The 17,672-nt window shown below is 37.1% G+C and overlaps 1 protein-coding gene across 1 annotated transcript in view; it reads left to right on the top strand.

Annotated features, from left to right (window-relative positions):
- ACOT12 (acyl-CoA thioesterase 12) overlaps nucleotides 1-8,076 on the top strand; it is a gene marked incomplete at both ends in the record, with an annotated part of 44,383 nt that extends 36,307 nt beyond the window's left edge. The window contains 4 exons of the mRNA XM_081305054.1: nucleotides 4,036-4,169; nucleotides 6,166-6,294; nucleotides 7,567-7,693; nucleotides 7,927-8,076. Of these exons, the coding sequence (XP_081161180.1) occupies nucleotides 4,036-4,169; nucleotides 6,166-6,294; nucleotides 7,567-7,693; nucleotides 7,927-8,076 (540 nt within the window). The remainder of the gene's footprint in view (nucleotides 1-4,035; nucleotides 4,170-6,165; nucleotides 6,295-7,566; nucleotides 7,694-7,926) is intronic.
- Between the last annotated feature and the right edge of the window lie 9,596 nt (nucleotides 8,077-17,672).

The raw sequence follows: 17,672 nt of genomic DNA on the forward strand, positions 1-17,672 counted from the left end.
TAGGCCCAAATGAAGAGTCAGCGCTTCTAACAAAGGCAGCTTCTAATTTTCTGTTCTAGCACCTGAACATTCATAAGCAGCAATGGAAAGCACAAATTCATGTCTGGAATGAAACAAAAGAACATTTTTAGTGAGTTTTATCATGTATTCAAACCTCACTTTTTTTGGAAGTTGTGGTCAGAAACAAACCCAACTAATAACTTGCCAGACTTTGTAGGAGTGCCATCGAGGATTAAATCTTAATTTTTATATAAATATGAATCAGAAAATATTGTATGGTTAAAGGAAAAATCTTGTGTTATCCCAGTTGAGTTTGAATCTCTTCTTTTAAATATTTTATTTATAACAAAAATCTGATTTGAAAAATCTGGTAAATTTTTTTCTCTCTGAGTTATCCCCTTCTTCTCTCCCACTGTTTACAACTTTAATATTTTTTAATTTTAAAGTGCAGTCCTCAAGCTGATGTTGTGGCTCAGTGGTAGAGCACTGGCCTAGCACATGTGAGGCTCTGGGTTCAATTATCAGCACTGCATTAAAAAAATAAATAAAATAAAATAAAAAGTTATAAAAAATACATCTCTCTTTTCTCTGTCACGATTCAGTTGAAGAATTCTTTTTTAAAAAAACTTTATTTAGTTGAATAATTCTTACAGTTCTCTGTTCAAAATCATACTTATTTTAGATTTTTAAGCTGATGCTTATTTTGATAGTAAAAGTATGGTGTTTGAAATGAAATTTAACTTATATTTCATTTTCTGTATACAGTAAATGTGAAATTAATTATGATAATAATACAAGAAGCAAAAGATGTATTTTTGGAACACCACACCTGTACATAAATCTGCTGAAGAATAATTAATAATAATTTGTAATAATAATTTGTAAACAGGTGAGAGACCTTAGTGTTTAAGTTGAAAAGATTAACTCCCAGGCAATTCAAAGTAAAGTAAGACCTACTTAGGGTGAAAGGCCAAGAGGGGTTAATTTTTTTATCTCTTGGATGATGGTATCAGAAGTAGAGTACTGGAGGGTGGAGAGGATTTCTAAGCAGAATGTTTTTGAGCGGAGTCCTTCTGACATGAATTACCCCAAGAAGGAGACTGGCCTGACAGGAGAGTAGCTTTTCATGAAGGAGTGACTGAGAATGTCTGGGAAAATTACAGTAAAAGTCAGAAGGGTATGAACCACCTGAAAACCTCTTCCCAGGACAGAAACCCAGAAGAGGAAATAGAACAGAACTCCTATTGAAGTTGAGGGTGGGGTGGGGCCCGAGCTCTACCTGCCCACCCCCGCCCCTTAGCCCTGGGGTTATCCAAAGTACCTCCAAGGAAAGTCCGAAATCCCTATAAGCTTTTATAAAAACCAATTTCGCCTTATTTCCCATAATGAAATCTCAATAACATATTTGTCAACAAACAGTACAAAAATTTTAAAAGTTTGGTTACTTCTTCTTGTACTGTTTGTGTGATATTCACACCAAATTCAGAGTCTTCTTAGAATGAATAAACACACCACTAATAAAATCTTAACAAAGCTCATTTCAGCAAATTTTGAGCCTACTTATTTTAAGCTTTGTTTCACAGAATCAGTTCTCTAACCACCAGATGATAAAAAACGTTTGAGTTACAAATGGAATTTATCCTCTGTTCTCCTGAGTATAAAGGGGAAGTCATTTTCTTAGGGAACTGTCTTTGGAGAATTTTTTTTTTTTTCATGGAACAAAAGCTGTCTTTTCTTAGCCAAAATCAGCCAATGCTTCTTGTCCATTCTGCAGCCAGGTCGATGATCTGGGCAGTGGGACAAGGAGGACTGTGTGGTCCTCACCTTCTGGTGGAGGAAATAAAACCTCATGTACTCCCCTGCTACTCTTCCTGGCATTCAGTATGCCAAGGGAGCTCTGTAAAGGCAGAATTTAGTGGTATCTACCGAGCTTGATGTTGGCTTTGGCTCCATGATAAGAAGCAACAGCAATATGTCTGTAGCCTGGGGAGTAGCTCCCTAGAAAAGTGCTGCATTAACTTCCTAGGGCTGCCATCACAGGATGCCACACACTGGGTCAGTGTCTCTCGGTTCTGAAAGTTGGGAGTCTGAGAGCAACATGTTGGCAGGGTTGATTGCTTCTGAGGGAAAGAGAAATAATCAGGATCATGCCTTGCACCTAGCTTCTGGCACTGTGCCAATCTTTGCGTTCCTTGGCTTTGATGCATCCTTGGATGAATCTGTCTTCATCCTCAGGTGTTGCTCTCCTTGTGTGTGAGTTTATGTCCAATTTCTCCTTTTTATAAGATGTCAGATTAGGGGCCTACCCTACTGTAATGTGACCTCATCTTAACTAATTATATTGGCAATGACCCTATTTCCATGTAAGGTCTCATTCTGAGATACAAGAGGTTAGGACTCCAACATGAATTTGAGGAGGAGAGAACACAGTTCTACTCTTAATAAGTGTTTAGCCCAATATTATATCCCACTTCACTCTGGCTTCACCAAGGAATCTGGCTGCCCTGAGGCCACAATATGACCAAGGATCCAGAATTCCTCCAGGCCACATACCCTTAGTTCTTCTGAAATTTCAGAGCCCCAACAGTCTGTCCTAGAGCCACCTGGCCACTATGTTTTGAGAAAGTAACTTCCTCCTGGATTTAAATGATCTTCTTTTTCTCCCCTTGTGCTGGGGGCACAGGTAGGCATTCTTGGGCTAAGAAGGGTGGGTCTCAGCAACCTGCTAGAACTCCATCCATGTTTTTCTTTGAGTTTGAGACCTACTCACATCCTAGGCCACATCTGCGTTTGCATACTGGATATGAAGACATACTTGGCATCAAAGAGAGGTACTTTGCAGAAATAAAAATAATCACTATTTATATCTTAATGGTGCTTTTAATTAATTTCTCATTTTTTGTATTTGCTTATTGATTATATATGTGTATATGTGTGTGTTTATTTATGTTTTGATTATATATGTGTATATGTGTGTGTTTATTTATGTTTAAATAAATGATTTAAACATAAATAAACACACACATATACACATATATATTAAACATAAATAAACATACACACATATATATATTTAAATAAATGTTATATATATTTAAATAAAATTTTCTCCTTCATAGCCTGATTTTTTCATCTGCCTGATTCCTGCAGTGAAGGCCTAACCTCATATTTGTTTGTCTTCTCACACTTTGTTGCCATGGGAATGATAACATGGCAAATTTCAACACTAACTTCAAAGTACCGTGAAAAAGATAGAGAAAATGGGCAGAAAAGAAATGTGCTCTTAGCAGAACACACATCTTGATTATTGTCAAAAGCACAGTAGAAGGAAAGCTCAGAATAACAAGGGATGCTTTAATGTTTAAGTATATGTCAAATGGCTCCCCAAGATGGGCCTCCTCTTATCTAAGGAATAATATACATTAGAAACACAGGAACTAGCCTTGCAGAAGTATGAGTCCTGCTGATACAAAAATCAAAAGAATGCTTTGTGCTGAGGAAATAGGGTGTTTTAGGGGCCCTACTGAGAGACTGAGTTGGTTCTGGAGGTGGCTGGCTTGCATCCAGGGTCCCCTTAGCCCACTTGAAGATATGCTTATATTCTGGGAAAGTGTCCTAAGCCATAGCACTGGGGGCCTTGAGGAACTGGCCTGCCTAGCAGTCTAGTGATATTTCCTGTTGTCTCTGGGTAGAGGCAGGGAAACATCACAAGGAGATCAAGAGAGAAAGACTAATGTTCTTTACTTTTAAAGAAAAAAATTATTGCACAGTAAAAAAACTCACCCTTAATTTATAACATCCTGGTCAGATTTTTAGATACCCAAGTATTCATGGTCAAATTGTCATGTTGAAGCTTCATTTTTATCCAGGTGACAAGGTGTCTTTTAGCTCATGTAATTGATCTATGATTATATATATATATATATATATATATATATATATATATATATATATATATATATATTCATATAGTTTTTCAAAGCAAAAACATTAATTTTTCTCTTGTAACTTAATTTTTCTTATAATATCGTTTAGATAAAAATATATACTCTGGAAGAGCAAGATGTTTTATCTGTTTGGGTTGAAAAACATGTGAAAAGCCCAGCAAACTTGGCTTATTGTCTCTTGTCGGACTTTACAAAGCGACCACTGTGGGACCCCCATTACATGTAAGAAGAAATTTAATTATTTTTCTTAATCACCCCTGATATCATGTAAAAGATGCCCTCCATATTGTAGTTCTCTCCAGGGTCTAATGTTTTATTAATTAAGAATAATTATTAAATCTTGTTCAGCACAGAATACTACGTCAGGTGATATTGAAAGATGCAAAACAAAAATGAATGCTCACTTATTGGCCTACATTGAGTTGACATGCTTTACCCACATCTACTGTAATACTCCCAATAGCATTAAAGTTGATGTTATTCCTGTTTCTGAGACCTACTGAGATTGCACAGGCAGCAGAGTGATAGGACCTGAATTGGAATCCAGCTCTGCCAGGCTCCCAAGTCCACAGTGTTCTACTTTAACAGGCAGCCTCATTGCTCCTAACAAAGTGATTATCCAATGCCCTCCGCACTCTTGGCCTTTAACAGGAAGTCTCTTTTTTATCTGTGAAGCAATGCTCTCTGGCAAGAAGCTGTCAGAACAAGCAGGGAATCCTGATGGAAAGGCATTCCTTCCCACTCCCTATGCACCATGAGTGCCATGATGCACAGGGTGCCTTCTGCCACCAATGTACTGCTCTTACTCCTCCTAATTCCTAATTTAGTCTCTTCCATGATCTCTCCTTTCCTGAAATATTGTCAGCTCTTTATATTCATGGATTCCACATCTGAGTATTTGACTAACCATAGATTAAAAATATTAGGGAAAGTATGGTGTCTATACTGAACACATACAGACATTATTCTTGTCTTCGTTCCCTAAACAAGACAGGATAACTCCATATAGAGCATTTTCATTGTATAAGTAATCTAAGGGTGACTTAAACTATAAAGGAGGATGAGTCATATGCAAATACTATGCCATTTTATATGAAGGACTGGAACATCCACACTGTTTGGTATCCACAGGGATCTTGGTACCAATCTCCTGAAGATACAGAGAGACAACTGTACAGAGCTGTGCACCTTGTCACCTATATTCAGTCCAGCTCTCTCAGCTACAGTGTTTCACAGATGCCTTGCTGAAAAGCAAGGGCTGATCGCATAGACCTCTTCTTATATTAAGTGTTACTATTTATTGCCAAATGTTGACAGTATAGAGGCACATCTTTAAAATTTTTAAAACTTACTGTGATTAATAGCATGTAATAGACAATTTAATACCACTAAGGTGAAACATCTCTGAAGTCTTATGTTAGATTTGAATAGTTACTAATAAAATGATCTGAGAAGAGGAAACATTTTTAATTTTCTTGCATCAATATTTGTAAATTCTCTACAAACACAAAATTCTTAGGAAGAACAATGTCTAAAGTTTGGCATTAATTCTTTTAAAATATCTCTCCCAGAATTCTCTATGTCACTTGACATCGCATTCAAATTGAACTTGAATGAATGGAGGAATGAATGAATTAATTCTAATTCAACTTACTTCTCTTGTACACCTACTTGTGATTCAGGCACTGGGTTCTGTTTTCATTTAATCCTCACAATAATCCCATAGATATTATCTACACCTCAAAATGAAATAACAAAATGACTTGCCTAATGTCACATGGCTACTAAATGGCAATCTGAGACTCAAAAGTCAAAGAAACTTAGTGCTCTTTCCAACATGTTATACATATCCTATTTCTTCACCTAATAGTCCTTCTTGAACTGTTTTTATAATTCACTTTACTTGACCCTAGAGAAAAATAATTTTGTGGAAAACAGATTAATGTCTTCTTCTGAAGTTATCCAGGGCAGTGAAGTTGGAGTCAATTGGCCAAAACCCTTTCCATCACATGCAGAATTGCTCCTTTTGACCAAACAGCTCATTCCAAAGGCAGCTTTTGAGCAATGATGCTGGTTCTGGGAGGGGGGATGTGGTTAAGTGAGCTGAAGGGCAAATATGGATGTCATCAATGAGACTGTGCACATTAATTGGAGAAGTGGATGCCTTATTCTAGCAGATAGAAAAGTGTGCCCATTTTCCACTGTTCTGTTTACATAGGTTCTGTGAAGTCATAGACAGGGTGAACGAGAATGATCAAATATATTACATCATCTGTTCTGAGGTCAATAGTGACAAACCCAAAGACTTCATAGTACTTGTATCACGAAGAAAGCCTCTCAAAGATGGGTAAGTATCCACAGTTCAAGTGTCCTAACAATACCTTATAGTATAGCTTAGAAATGGAGAGTTAATATGAAAGTAAGGAAGCCAACATAGGCATTTCTGGTCTTGGATGATATTCATTTAATTTTTTTCCTGGATGAATCTTTAGCTGCCATTTAAAACATGAACAATCACATATTAGGTGCCAGCTATGGGTAAAGCATCATGCAAGGATTCTCAAGCAGTTGCTCTGTAGAGATGTAAACCTGAATTTTAGCAAACCTTTTAAAACATTCCATTTTAAGTTTAAAAAAAGGCAGTGAATGCAAATAAATTCCAAAAGTTTGTTTAGGATTCACAGAGGCTCAACTGTGCTAGATAGACATCCAGCACCAGCCATCAACTGATCAACTGGGGCACTGGTCTGTGTTCATCAGACTCCTCAGAGTGTGGTGTCTCAGGGGCGAAGTCCCAAATATTCCCTCACGTGGATAACTAGAGTATCATATGTTATATCAAAAGATGAGAAATTCACTAAAGTTCTTTCTTAATAATTATGCAAATTAATCCCAAGGCAGTGTGCCAATGAAGTACCTATAGAGACACTAATACAGAAACAGATTTATTGTTAGGTTAAATCATAATTATAACATACATGTGTATGTAAAATCTATCTACATGTGTGCATTTTCTTCTACAGATGTTAATATTATACATTTTTTATACAGCAAAGACTAGAGAACTACCCACAAAAAATATTAAGAAGAGTGCTTTAGGGTGGAGAAGAGGATTGCAGGTAGAGTGGAAAGAAGGGAATTTCTTATTTTCTAGCTTATAGGGTTCTCTGTTGTTTGAGGTTCTTTAAAACAATGGGTATTATTTTCTTTTTAATATAAAGGGAGTGGAAACTGAAATTACAACCCTTTAGAATATAAGGAAACTTTAATTTGGAGGTTGACTCCAGCTTTGGGAAGTTTTGCAAAATATGTATAATTCTTAAGGAGAAAATACCAATGGCCCTTATTCCTGTTCCCTACAATTGAATGCAGCCAGAGAGAAGGTTTTCTGATGCAAGCCACTTAGACAGAAGCTTTGCTTTTACATGGATAAACAAATTGCTTTGTGGGCTGGGGATACAACTCAGTAGTAGAGTGCTTGCCTAGAATGCACCAGGCCCTGGGTTTGATCCCCTGCACTGCAAAAATAAATAAATAAATAAATTGAATTATAGTTTATTTCCTAATGACTGTTGTTTGTTTCTCACAAGAACCTGGAATGTGTGTTCTTAACTTTCAGCAACACCTACATGGTGGCAGCCAAGTCAATCATCCTGCCATCAGTCCCACCTTCTCCACAGTACATCAGAAGTGAAGTCATATGTGCTGGATTTCTTATCGAGGCTATTGATAGTACTTCATGCACTGTAAGTTTGATGAAGCATCTGCAAATTTATTAGTTGCTCCAAATGTGGAAGAATCTTTTCATGTCCCCAGATTTCTTAATTGTAGTCATGTGTCCACACTTCGTATCCATTTCAGAAAGTCCCCAGAAATTTAGGATCATAGTGTCCCCTCCACCAATCAAGATTCAGGTCCCTGCTTGAAAAAGCTCTAAGCGAATAAAAAATTAAAATATTGTGTTTTCTTTTTGAAACAGGTGTCTTACCTTAACCAGATGTCAGCTAGCATCCTTCCATACTTCGCTGGAAATCTTGGTGGCTGGTCAAAATCCATTGAAGAAGCAGCAGCCTCTTGTATAAAATTCATAGAGAATGCTACTGATGATGGACCTATCAGTGGACTTTAAGTGGTCAACTTTCAGTTACTTGCAGTTTAATTTCCTACTCTTAATTCCAAGTGCCTTCGTCCTGACACTTGCCAAATTTGGGGGCCACAGAATGATTTAATATGAGCCTAAACAAAATGCAGTTAAGAAGAAGTTAAATACCAAACCGAAATGTATATCAAGTTTAATCCTAGTGATTTGGATTAGCATTAAAAGAGCTTTAAAATTGTTATAGATGATCTGTAGCTCTGCCTCCTCTAGCAGCACAGATACTGGAAAATTGCCTGGATGCAGTGTCACATGTTGTGTAAAATGGTACAAATATAGTTAAAAATCATCATAAACATGTTTAGGTTACAGAGGCACAATGAGCTTGAAATTTCATAAAACATAAAATGCTGATCTGCTGTAGGTTGATTTAACGTGTGGTGGCATCTCATGTGCAGCAGGTATCTGCAAGTCAGGAGCATCTGACAGGATGTATTACATGTTTTAGAGCTTTAAATTATGAAGGCATTAAAACGTAATGGAATCCAATCAATTTTAGTAATAGGAACTACTTTACTAGTGTCATTTTACATATATTCAAGGTGGCTGGCCAATTTAGTATCTATTGCTATATATACACACACAAAGTACCTGCAAGATGTGATATTGCAGAGAAAGTGAGTATTAACTGAGCTCTTCTTTCATAATCATTACATTAGCACTTTATTAGGTGATAGACTTTGACATTCGTTATTCCACTCTAGGATTTGTCTTAACGCTTAAGACAAAGAAGAATGTGTCAAGTCAGCCTCCTTTAACCGACAACTTTTATAAGTTGTTGAAGGAGTTCTGCATTAGTGTTCGGAGGACTTACCAGGTGGAACTCATCCTGGTGTTGGTTTGCCAAGGCTCCACCCCTGCTCCCACCTGTCTACACACACAGTCTGTAGCTGGTCATAAGTATTTTTACTTACTTTTACACTTAAAGTATTTTTATTTGTCAAGAGATTTTTACGTATGTGAAAATTTTGCATATGTGAATTTTGGACTGTGCTGCAATTTTATGAATTAGCACTTATATATAATATGAAGCATAGATATATAGATGAAGATGATTATTCATATTCATTACCTTCAGAAGTAAAAAATTTGTATATTAAAAAAGGTAAAAAATAGTAATAAAGGGGTTACATTACATTAAAATTTTGTATGCTGAAATTTTAGACTTCTCCAGTTAAGATACTTATAAATGCTGTCTGCCTAGCCTCAACTTTTGAGTTTATATTTTTTAAAAACTTTTTCCTGAACAGAAATATTGTGAGGATGAAGGAGTAAAGTGACTTCAGCCGCTTCACGCTGAGACATAAAGATGTTGCTTCCTCTCATTTCCGGTAATCTCACCTTAGCCCTGGGAGATACGTTCTAAGACCCCTGTGGATGCCTGAATCCACTGATAATGCTCAACCCTGTCCTATGTGTGTTCCTGATACATACCTGTGATAAAAGGCTTAGTTGACAAATTAGACACAATAAGAGGTTAGAAACAATAACTAATGATCAAATAGAACAATTTAACAATATATTGTAATAAAAGTTAAGTGAATGTGGTTTTCTGTTTCTCAAAATGCTTTATTGTGCTGTCTATTGTGATGCTGGGAGACCATGCAATGCCTGTGATGAGACAGACTGAGGTGAGATGAGGTGGACATTGTGATGGAGCATTAAGCTACTGTGGACCTTCTTACTTGAAGGTCAACAGGCACTGCAGTTTCATGACAGGGCTATTGATTAAAGGGCAGGTAAGAAAAACATCATGGATATGCTGGATACAGATTCATGTCCCTGGCAGGACAGAGCAGGATTATGTGAGATTTCATTATGTTACTCAGAATAGTGCATGATTTAAAACTCATGAAGTGTATTTCTGGAATTTTCTATATAGTATTTTTAGACAGCATTTGACTGAGGGTAACTGAAACTATGGAAAGCAAAATTGCATCTAGTGTGGGCCGGGGGCTGTGTAACATTGGCATATTCTGTACCTACATGATTTTCTCCAAGGTACTACTGGTCACATATGGTTAGTTACTGCCATATTGGACAGTACAGATAAAGAACATTATAGAGGATCCTTTAATAGTGTTTGTTGATCCATTTAATTTGCTCCAGTCTTATAGAGAAGACAGGTCCTGCTCTTTTCCATTTTCACCTATCCTCATATCACACAATTCCCTCTAACCTTTCTCAAATATTTCACTTTTATGACTCTGAACAAACACCTAGCTCTTTCTTGTATCATTCGGCATAGCCCAAATTAAAGTGCTCATTTTAAAGATTACTTTTCCTTAGAAACTTTGAAAGGGCATAGTTGGCTAAAAGATAGCAATGCATCAGTTTCTACTTGGGGCACACCAAAAATATGAAATCTGTTGTCCAAAATAATGCCACAGTTAGGCACTCCAGTTGTGAAATTCTGTAGCCCTACATTTTCCTGTTTTAATCAGAATAGGTCTTATGACTCTTTCATGTATTCAATAAATATTAACAAGAAGAATTTGCTTTGTGCTAGACACTTTTTGGCACTACAGGTTCAGCAAGGAACAGGAATATGCTGATCATATTTAAAAAACAAAAACAACAAGTAAGTCATGTGGGATATCAGAAAGTGTGTTTTATGGAAAAATAAAGCCATTAAAGAAGATGAGTACTGGGAGGAATTAGAAGTGGTTGTTGCTATTTTATATAGAGTGGTTGAGAAAGCTTAATTTGAGGATCATTTGAGCAAAAACCTGAAGACAGAGAGGAAATGAGCCATGAAGAACTCCTAATACAGCATGCATCCTGCCAAAGATCTAGCAGAGACCCAATCTTTGGAGAGCAGTGTTTCTGGCACATTCTAGGAAAAACAGAGAAGCTGGTGAGACTGAAATAAGAGTGAACGGTAATGGTAATTAGGGACTGTGGAATTAGAGACCTCACCTCCATTTATTCCCTTTGGTGCCCAGAATTCAACCAAAAGTGATTGCTCCAAAGAAAGCTGGTTCATCAAACATCTGTCCTCTGGAGAATAAGGACAGAAGAAGCAGAGAAATGGAGTTACGCTTATTTTTTCCTTAGGTGTGCCAAAGCACCTTTAAACAACACTCAGGATGTAATGCCCTTTTTTTATGGTAAGGGTTTCCACATACTTCTAGCAGGACTGAAAGCTTTTTGATTAAGAGAAGAGCTCATTCCTATTAATTCTTCCTGGTTTTTATGTAACTGAGTTGCTATCTGCATCCACTTTTTCTGTCACTTTTGCTATAGAAAAACATCCAGAAAAAAATGTGCAAAATGATGAATAATTTTAATAAAGACTGAAATAAACCAGAATACTTTATACATACTATCCAATGGTTTTGTTCATATTTCTCATTACGTATTTCAGAAATGACTCCAGAAATTTTTACCAGCATAGTTACAAGGGTAAATTTGAAAACAAATGCTATAAAAGTATGTGTAAAGAAGCAAGTTTTGTGGCTTAGGATAGATTGTGAAAATAAGAACTATTAAGTTTGTTCCTGATTTACTTTTTCCAATTGAAAACAATGTAACTGTTGAGACAGGCAGCTCACCATGGGCTCTGAGTGGTCTTGCACATTCTTGCTTGATATGAAAGGCTGTAAGACTCATCTGTTTCCTGATTCTGAAAAGTAGGTCAAGGTGACCACAGTATGGCTTCAGTGTACTGCTCTCTGGGAAAGGCATGGAGAGGGACTGGCTGGTTGGCTACTAGCTAGAGTGCTTACTACTTGCTCAAAAAATTCTAAGACCTGAATCCACACAAACCCACTGTAACTGTAATATTCACCTTGACCCATTTTGACACCCTTATAGGTCTTGCGGAGGAAAAGAAAGTAATAAAAATTCGCTGATATTTATGCTGCTTACTGTGTCATGAGTAATATACTCTTTGGTCTCTGAACAGAGAGTCTTGTGTCTTCTGCTCACATCCACTAAACAGGCTAACTTACTAGATTATTTAGAAACTCAGACCCTTCACAATTCTTGACATCAACCTGTTTTCAGATTCACAAGTCAAAGACATTTTAGATTAAAAATTAATTTCTCATTTTATACCTGCAAGTATGAAGTACCATATAAAAATTACACATCTGCTTCTTTCACTTTCCATTTGGTGACCTTTTCAGAAACATTTGTGAGTAGAGGAGACATGGGTACTTATATCACTTAAAAATTCATCCCCCCACCACCATGTCCTCTCAGTTGAAACTTGTGGGCTGGTAACACTTTACATTTCTTTTTTATTTTTTTTATTTTTGTTAGGTGGGTATTGGGGATTGAACCCAAGGGACTTACCCACTGAGCCACATTCCCAGCCCTTTTTTGTATTTTATTTAGAGTCAGAGTCTCACTGAGGTCCTTGCCATTGCTGAGGCTGGCTTTGAACTCAAGATCCTCCTTCCTAAACCTCCCAAGCCACTAGAATTACAGGCATGTGCCACCGCACCTGGCAACACACAAATTTCAAACAGGCATTCAAAGAGTCTGAATGCTACTGTATTTTCCTGCATGCTTTCCCATTTTACTCTGCCTCCTCTTCCCTCAATCTTCTAATGTCTGTTTTACTAGAAGATCATAAACTTTAGAAAATGCTTCATTAAGAAGGTTCAAACCATCAAGCAGGATCATCTTATATTGCCACAAATGCACCTTCCACATTTCTGCTTGCTCCCCTTTTAGAATGGATGAAGTATCTCTACTCCTAGCAAAGAACAATTTCTCTAACCTTCTCCAGAGCTTCCCTACTTTGGCTCCCTTTTTTCTCTGCATCAGGAGTTCCTTAACCTACTCGATTCTTTCCATTACCACTAATATCTCTTAAAATAAAACAAGGCAGCAGTTTGATCCCATTTCCTAAATCCCATGCCATCTCTACCTCACTTATCTATAGATGTGGTCGTCTTATCCTTATTTTGTTCCACCCAATCATACTTCTACCTCTGCTACTGCACAAAGACTTCTCTCATCAGGTTCACCTGGGTTCTAATTATTGCCAAATCTATTGAGTCTGTTCTTAATTTATTTAATCTCTGTGCAGCTTTCACTGAAGTTGACTAATTCCTCCTTTCTGTAATTTTTCTCTTCTTGGCTTCTGTGATGTCACATTCTTAGATTTCCCTCCTATTCACTAGCCACACTTAAAAGCTTCAGACTTCCCAATATTAGGCTACACTAGGGCTGTGTTCTTGGCCTCCTTCTCTCTGTCTCCACACTGTGGCAAGACTCTGGGTTTTAAAGAATAATCTGCTTGCTAATAACTCCCATAGAACTGTGATTGGGCAAGGGTGGGGAAGGGAAGGAGAAGGGAGCATGGGGGCAGGAAAGATGGTGAAATGAGATGGACATCATTACCCTAGGTACATGTATGATTGCACACATGGTGAGACACTACATTGTGTACAACCAGAGAAATGAAATGTTGCGCTGTAATTGTGTACAATGAATAAAAATGCATCCAGCTGTCATACATATTGAATTAGAATAAATAAATGAATTTTTCAAAAACTCCCCTAGTATATCACCTGTCTTAACCTCTGTTAAACTTTATGCCTATCTATCTATCTATCTATCTATCTATCTATCTATCTATCTATCTAACAACTGGCTTGATATTTCCACTAATAGTCACCTCAAAGTCAACATTTACAAAACAAACCACTTAATGCTGCCACCTTTCCCTCCACAAATTCCCTTTTGTTCAGAAAATTCTATCAGCTCTGTATTTAAAGTTTAATCAGAACCTGATTACTTTGAATCAGCTTCACCACTCTAACCCTAGTTCAAAATAGCATCTTCTCTTCTGGATTATCACCCATCTTCCTGTTTCTGTTTTTGCTTCTCCCTCCACTCTACTCTTAGCCCAGCAGACTGATCATGTCAGACTGATTATCTCTCCTCAAAATCCATGAACAATTTTGTTTATCACAGAGGAAAAGCCAAAGTGTCACTTGTGATCTATAAGGGTCTGCATGGGACAAGAGATTATTCAGTAATACTCTCTCATTGCCATTTCTGCTTCCATGAATGAAGTGCACTTTTCTAACCTCTCAACTCTGATCTTGACCATGTTATTTATCAACAGGATATCAGCAGACAAGATGCAACGAAAGGCTTGAAAAGTGTTTTCGCAAATGGTCTTGTCTTCTTGTATCTCTACCACTATCATTCACACACACACACACACACACACACACACACACACACACACACCAGGGTTAACCTGATGGAAAAGGAAGAGAGAAAGAGACAGAAAATACACAGACCTATGTAGAATGGAATTGATTAATCTGAGCCCAGGTTAGATCAGACAATCCCAAACCAAACCACAGAGGCAGACAAGCTTAACTGAGATTGCCAGAGCTGTCTAAGTAAACCCAGCTGAGATCCCTAACTCACACTCTAACCTCTTTGCTGGATTTGGACTGTACCAGGCATGCTATCCCTCAGAATAATTGCAGTTATCTGTTCCCTCGACGCAGGACAGCCAAGGCTTTATCACCTCACCCCTTTCTGATCTTTGCTCAACTATCAGCTTCTAAAAGGGACATTTCCTAAGCCCCCTGTTATAATCAAAACCCCCTCTCCATGAGAACCCCCATTCTACCCTCTCTTTCTTGTAAGTACTTACCATTATCTCCCATATACATTTTATCTGCCTTATCTGTCATCCCCCATTAGTGTAAATTCCCTGGGAGCCATGATTTCTCTCTGCTTTGATTATTGCTGTATCCCCAGTATCAGTACATTGCCTGGTACATACTAGGTATTCAATACGTTTTCTTTGAGTGAATAAACTCGCCTTCCCATCTTTGCAATCTCGATGACAAAAGTTTTTATTGTTTGTTTTTGCCATTCAAGAACTTTATTATTAAGTGAAAGTAAAGTAAAAGCAAAGTGAGGCTTAGGCAGAAAGCACCCTCTAAAGAGTGGGCCATCTCCAGGCAGAGAATGACAAAGGAGACAACATTGTCTCCAAATTTATTACTGTTTGATGTTTACCAGGAGAATTGGGGAGCACTTTCTGTACTCTTGGCCAAATAGGTGTTCACTCCTTCTTTATGTCAGGCGATGGAAGTGTTGACTTTATTTGGTCCTGTCCGAAACTGTCCATGACAGAGTTTTAAAAGCTTTTTTGGGGGTGGGGGATACTGGGAATTGAACTCAGGAGCACTCAATCCCACTGGGATTGTATTTTTTATTTAGAGACAGGGTCTCACTGAGTTGCTTAGTGCCTCACTGTTGCTGAACCTGGCTTTGAACTTGCCATCCTTCTGTCTCAGCTTCCAGAGCAGCTGGGATTACAGGTGTGTGCCACTGAGTCCTGCCAAAGTTTAAAAATTTGAAATCCTTTTTCTGGACAAAAATAATAGGAAGATTTTTGTAATACTTTAATTCAGATACTTTCCCAGTTTATACACTATTGTTATCTACAAGTTACACATTATTATCTTTATTTTTCATCAATATTTATTTCAGTATATCTGTGAATATGCCAATATATTTTCTTAACATTCTTTTTTTTTTGCCTCTTAGACCTTACATAGTCTATGACTTCACTTCTACCCAAAGAACAACATTAAGAATTTTATTTATAAGGAACTTTTAATGGTAATCCTATTTTATTTACCTTCCAATGACTTCATTTTTTCTTCATTGTTAAAAAAAAAGTACAGTGCAGATATTATATGTTGTTTTCTGGCTTCCATTATTGTTACAGTGGGACATCAAATCGTTCTTCTTTTTTAAATATATATATATATATATATATATATATATATATATATATATTAGTTTTAGGTGGACACAATATCTTTATTTCATTTTTATGCTATGCTGAGGATCGAACCCAGTGCCTCATGTGTGCTATGCAAGGGCTCTATCACTCAGCCACAACCCCAGCCCACAAAGAATATATTTTTATCTCTAATGCTTTAAAATCTTTTATTTATTTCTATAATACCTAGTTACCCATGTCTTTTTAATTTTTTTTAATTTTAAAAAATTTATGTATGACAATGGAATGCATTACATTTTTTTTTTAGGTGTACATAGACACAACACAATGCCTTTATTTGTATGTGGTGCTGAGGATTGAACCCGGGTCCTGCCAGTGCTAGGCGAGTTCTCTACCACTGAGCCATAATCTCAGCTCCACATTACAATTCTTATTACACATATAAAGCACAATGTTTCATATCTCTGGTTGTATACATAGTATATTCACACCAATTAGTGTCTTCATAAATGTACTTTGGATAATAATGTCCATCACATTCCACCATCATTTCTAACCCCATGCCCCCTCCCTTCCCCTCCAACCCCTCTGCCCTATCTAGAGTTCATCTATTCCTCCCATGCTCCCCCTCCCTACTCCACTATGAGTCAGCCTCCTTATATCAGAGAAAACATGTGGCATTTGGTTTTGGGGATTGGCTAACTTCACTTAGCATTATGTTCTCTAATTCCATCTATTTACCTACAAATGCCATGATTTAATTTTCTTTTATTGCTGAGTAATATTTCATTGTGTGTATATGCCACATTTTTTTATCCATTCATCTATTGAATATCTACGCAAAAAAAATTCTGCAAAAATTCTGGACAATTTTTACACATTAAAAAAGTTTTCTCTTTTCTGTTCAGTTAAATTTATAAGACCTTATGTTATCCTATGTTTTTGTTAATAGCTTTATATTGACCTCCATGCTACTTCCAGGGCTGAGGCAGGAAATGGCAAGTTCCCACCAAGCCTGGGCAACACAGTGAGATCCTGTCTCAAAATAAAAAACAAAGAAGGACTGAGAATGTTGCTCCATGGTAAAGTCACTGGGTTCAATCCCCAGTACAAAAAAAAGTTCATATTTTTTATGCAATTTTTGTTGCCAGACAGCTCAACTCAAGGTTTTTAGGGTTCAGCAAACATGCTGGCTTATCTTCTAGAGCTCTTGAATTCACTTAGTATTTGACCTCTACAGATTCTGCCCTTCTTTGTAAACTTACTGATATTTTAAAGGAGTCTTTAAAAATTAACTTTATTCTACATTTTGGGGGTAATTTTCAGGGGTAAGACTGATTTGAGGGCCTTCACTCCTGCCAGAAACAAAATTAACTTCTATTTCTCCTCATCTGTCTTCACTTTCACCACCATAACTCAAGACACTATCATCCCTCACTGCCAACTTCACTGTGTGCACTCCTGTGCTCCCACAGCTTTCCTCTATCTAGGAACCAGAATGAGATTTTGTACATTTGTCAGGACATGTTCCTTCCTTGCTTAAAACTTCCCCTTATGGGGAAGGAAAGTAGATTCATGGTTGCCTATGGTTGGGGCGGGTGGGGTCTTTGTGGGGTAGAAATGATGAGTGACTGCTAATGGGTGTGAGGTTTCTTTTGGAAGTGATGAAAATACTCATTGTGGTTATAGTTGCAAAGCTCTGTGAATATACTAAAAACCATTGAATAATACACTTTAAATAATCAATTGTATGACAAGTAAAAAGTAAATTCTATTTTAATAAAGCTGTTATTCAAAAAAAAACAACAATATCTTTCCAGCAGGCAGAGCA

Source organism: Spermophilus citellus (genome assembly GCF_964194105.1).
Source record: "Spermophilus citellus genome assembly, chromosome: 1".
NCBI lineage: Eukaryota > Metazoa > Chordata > Mammalia > Rodentia > Sciuridae > Spermophilus > Spermophilus citellus.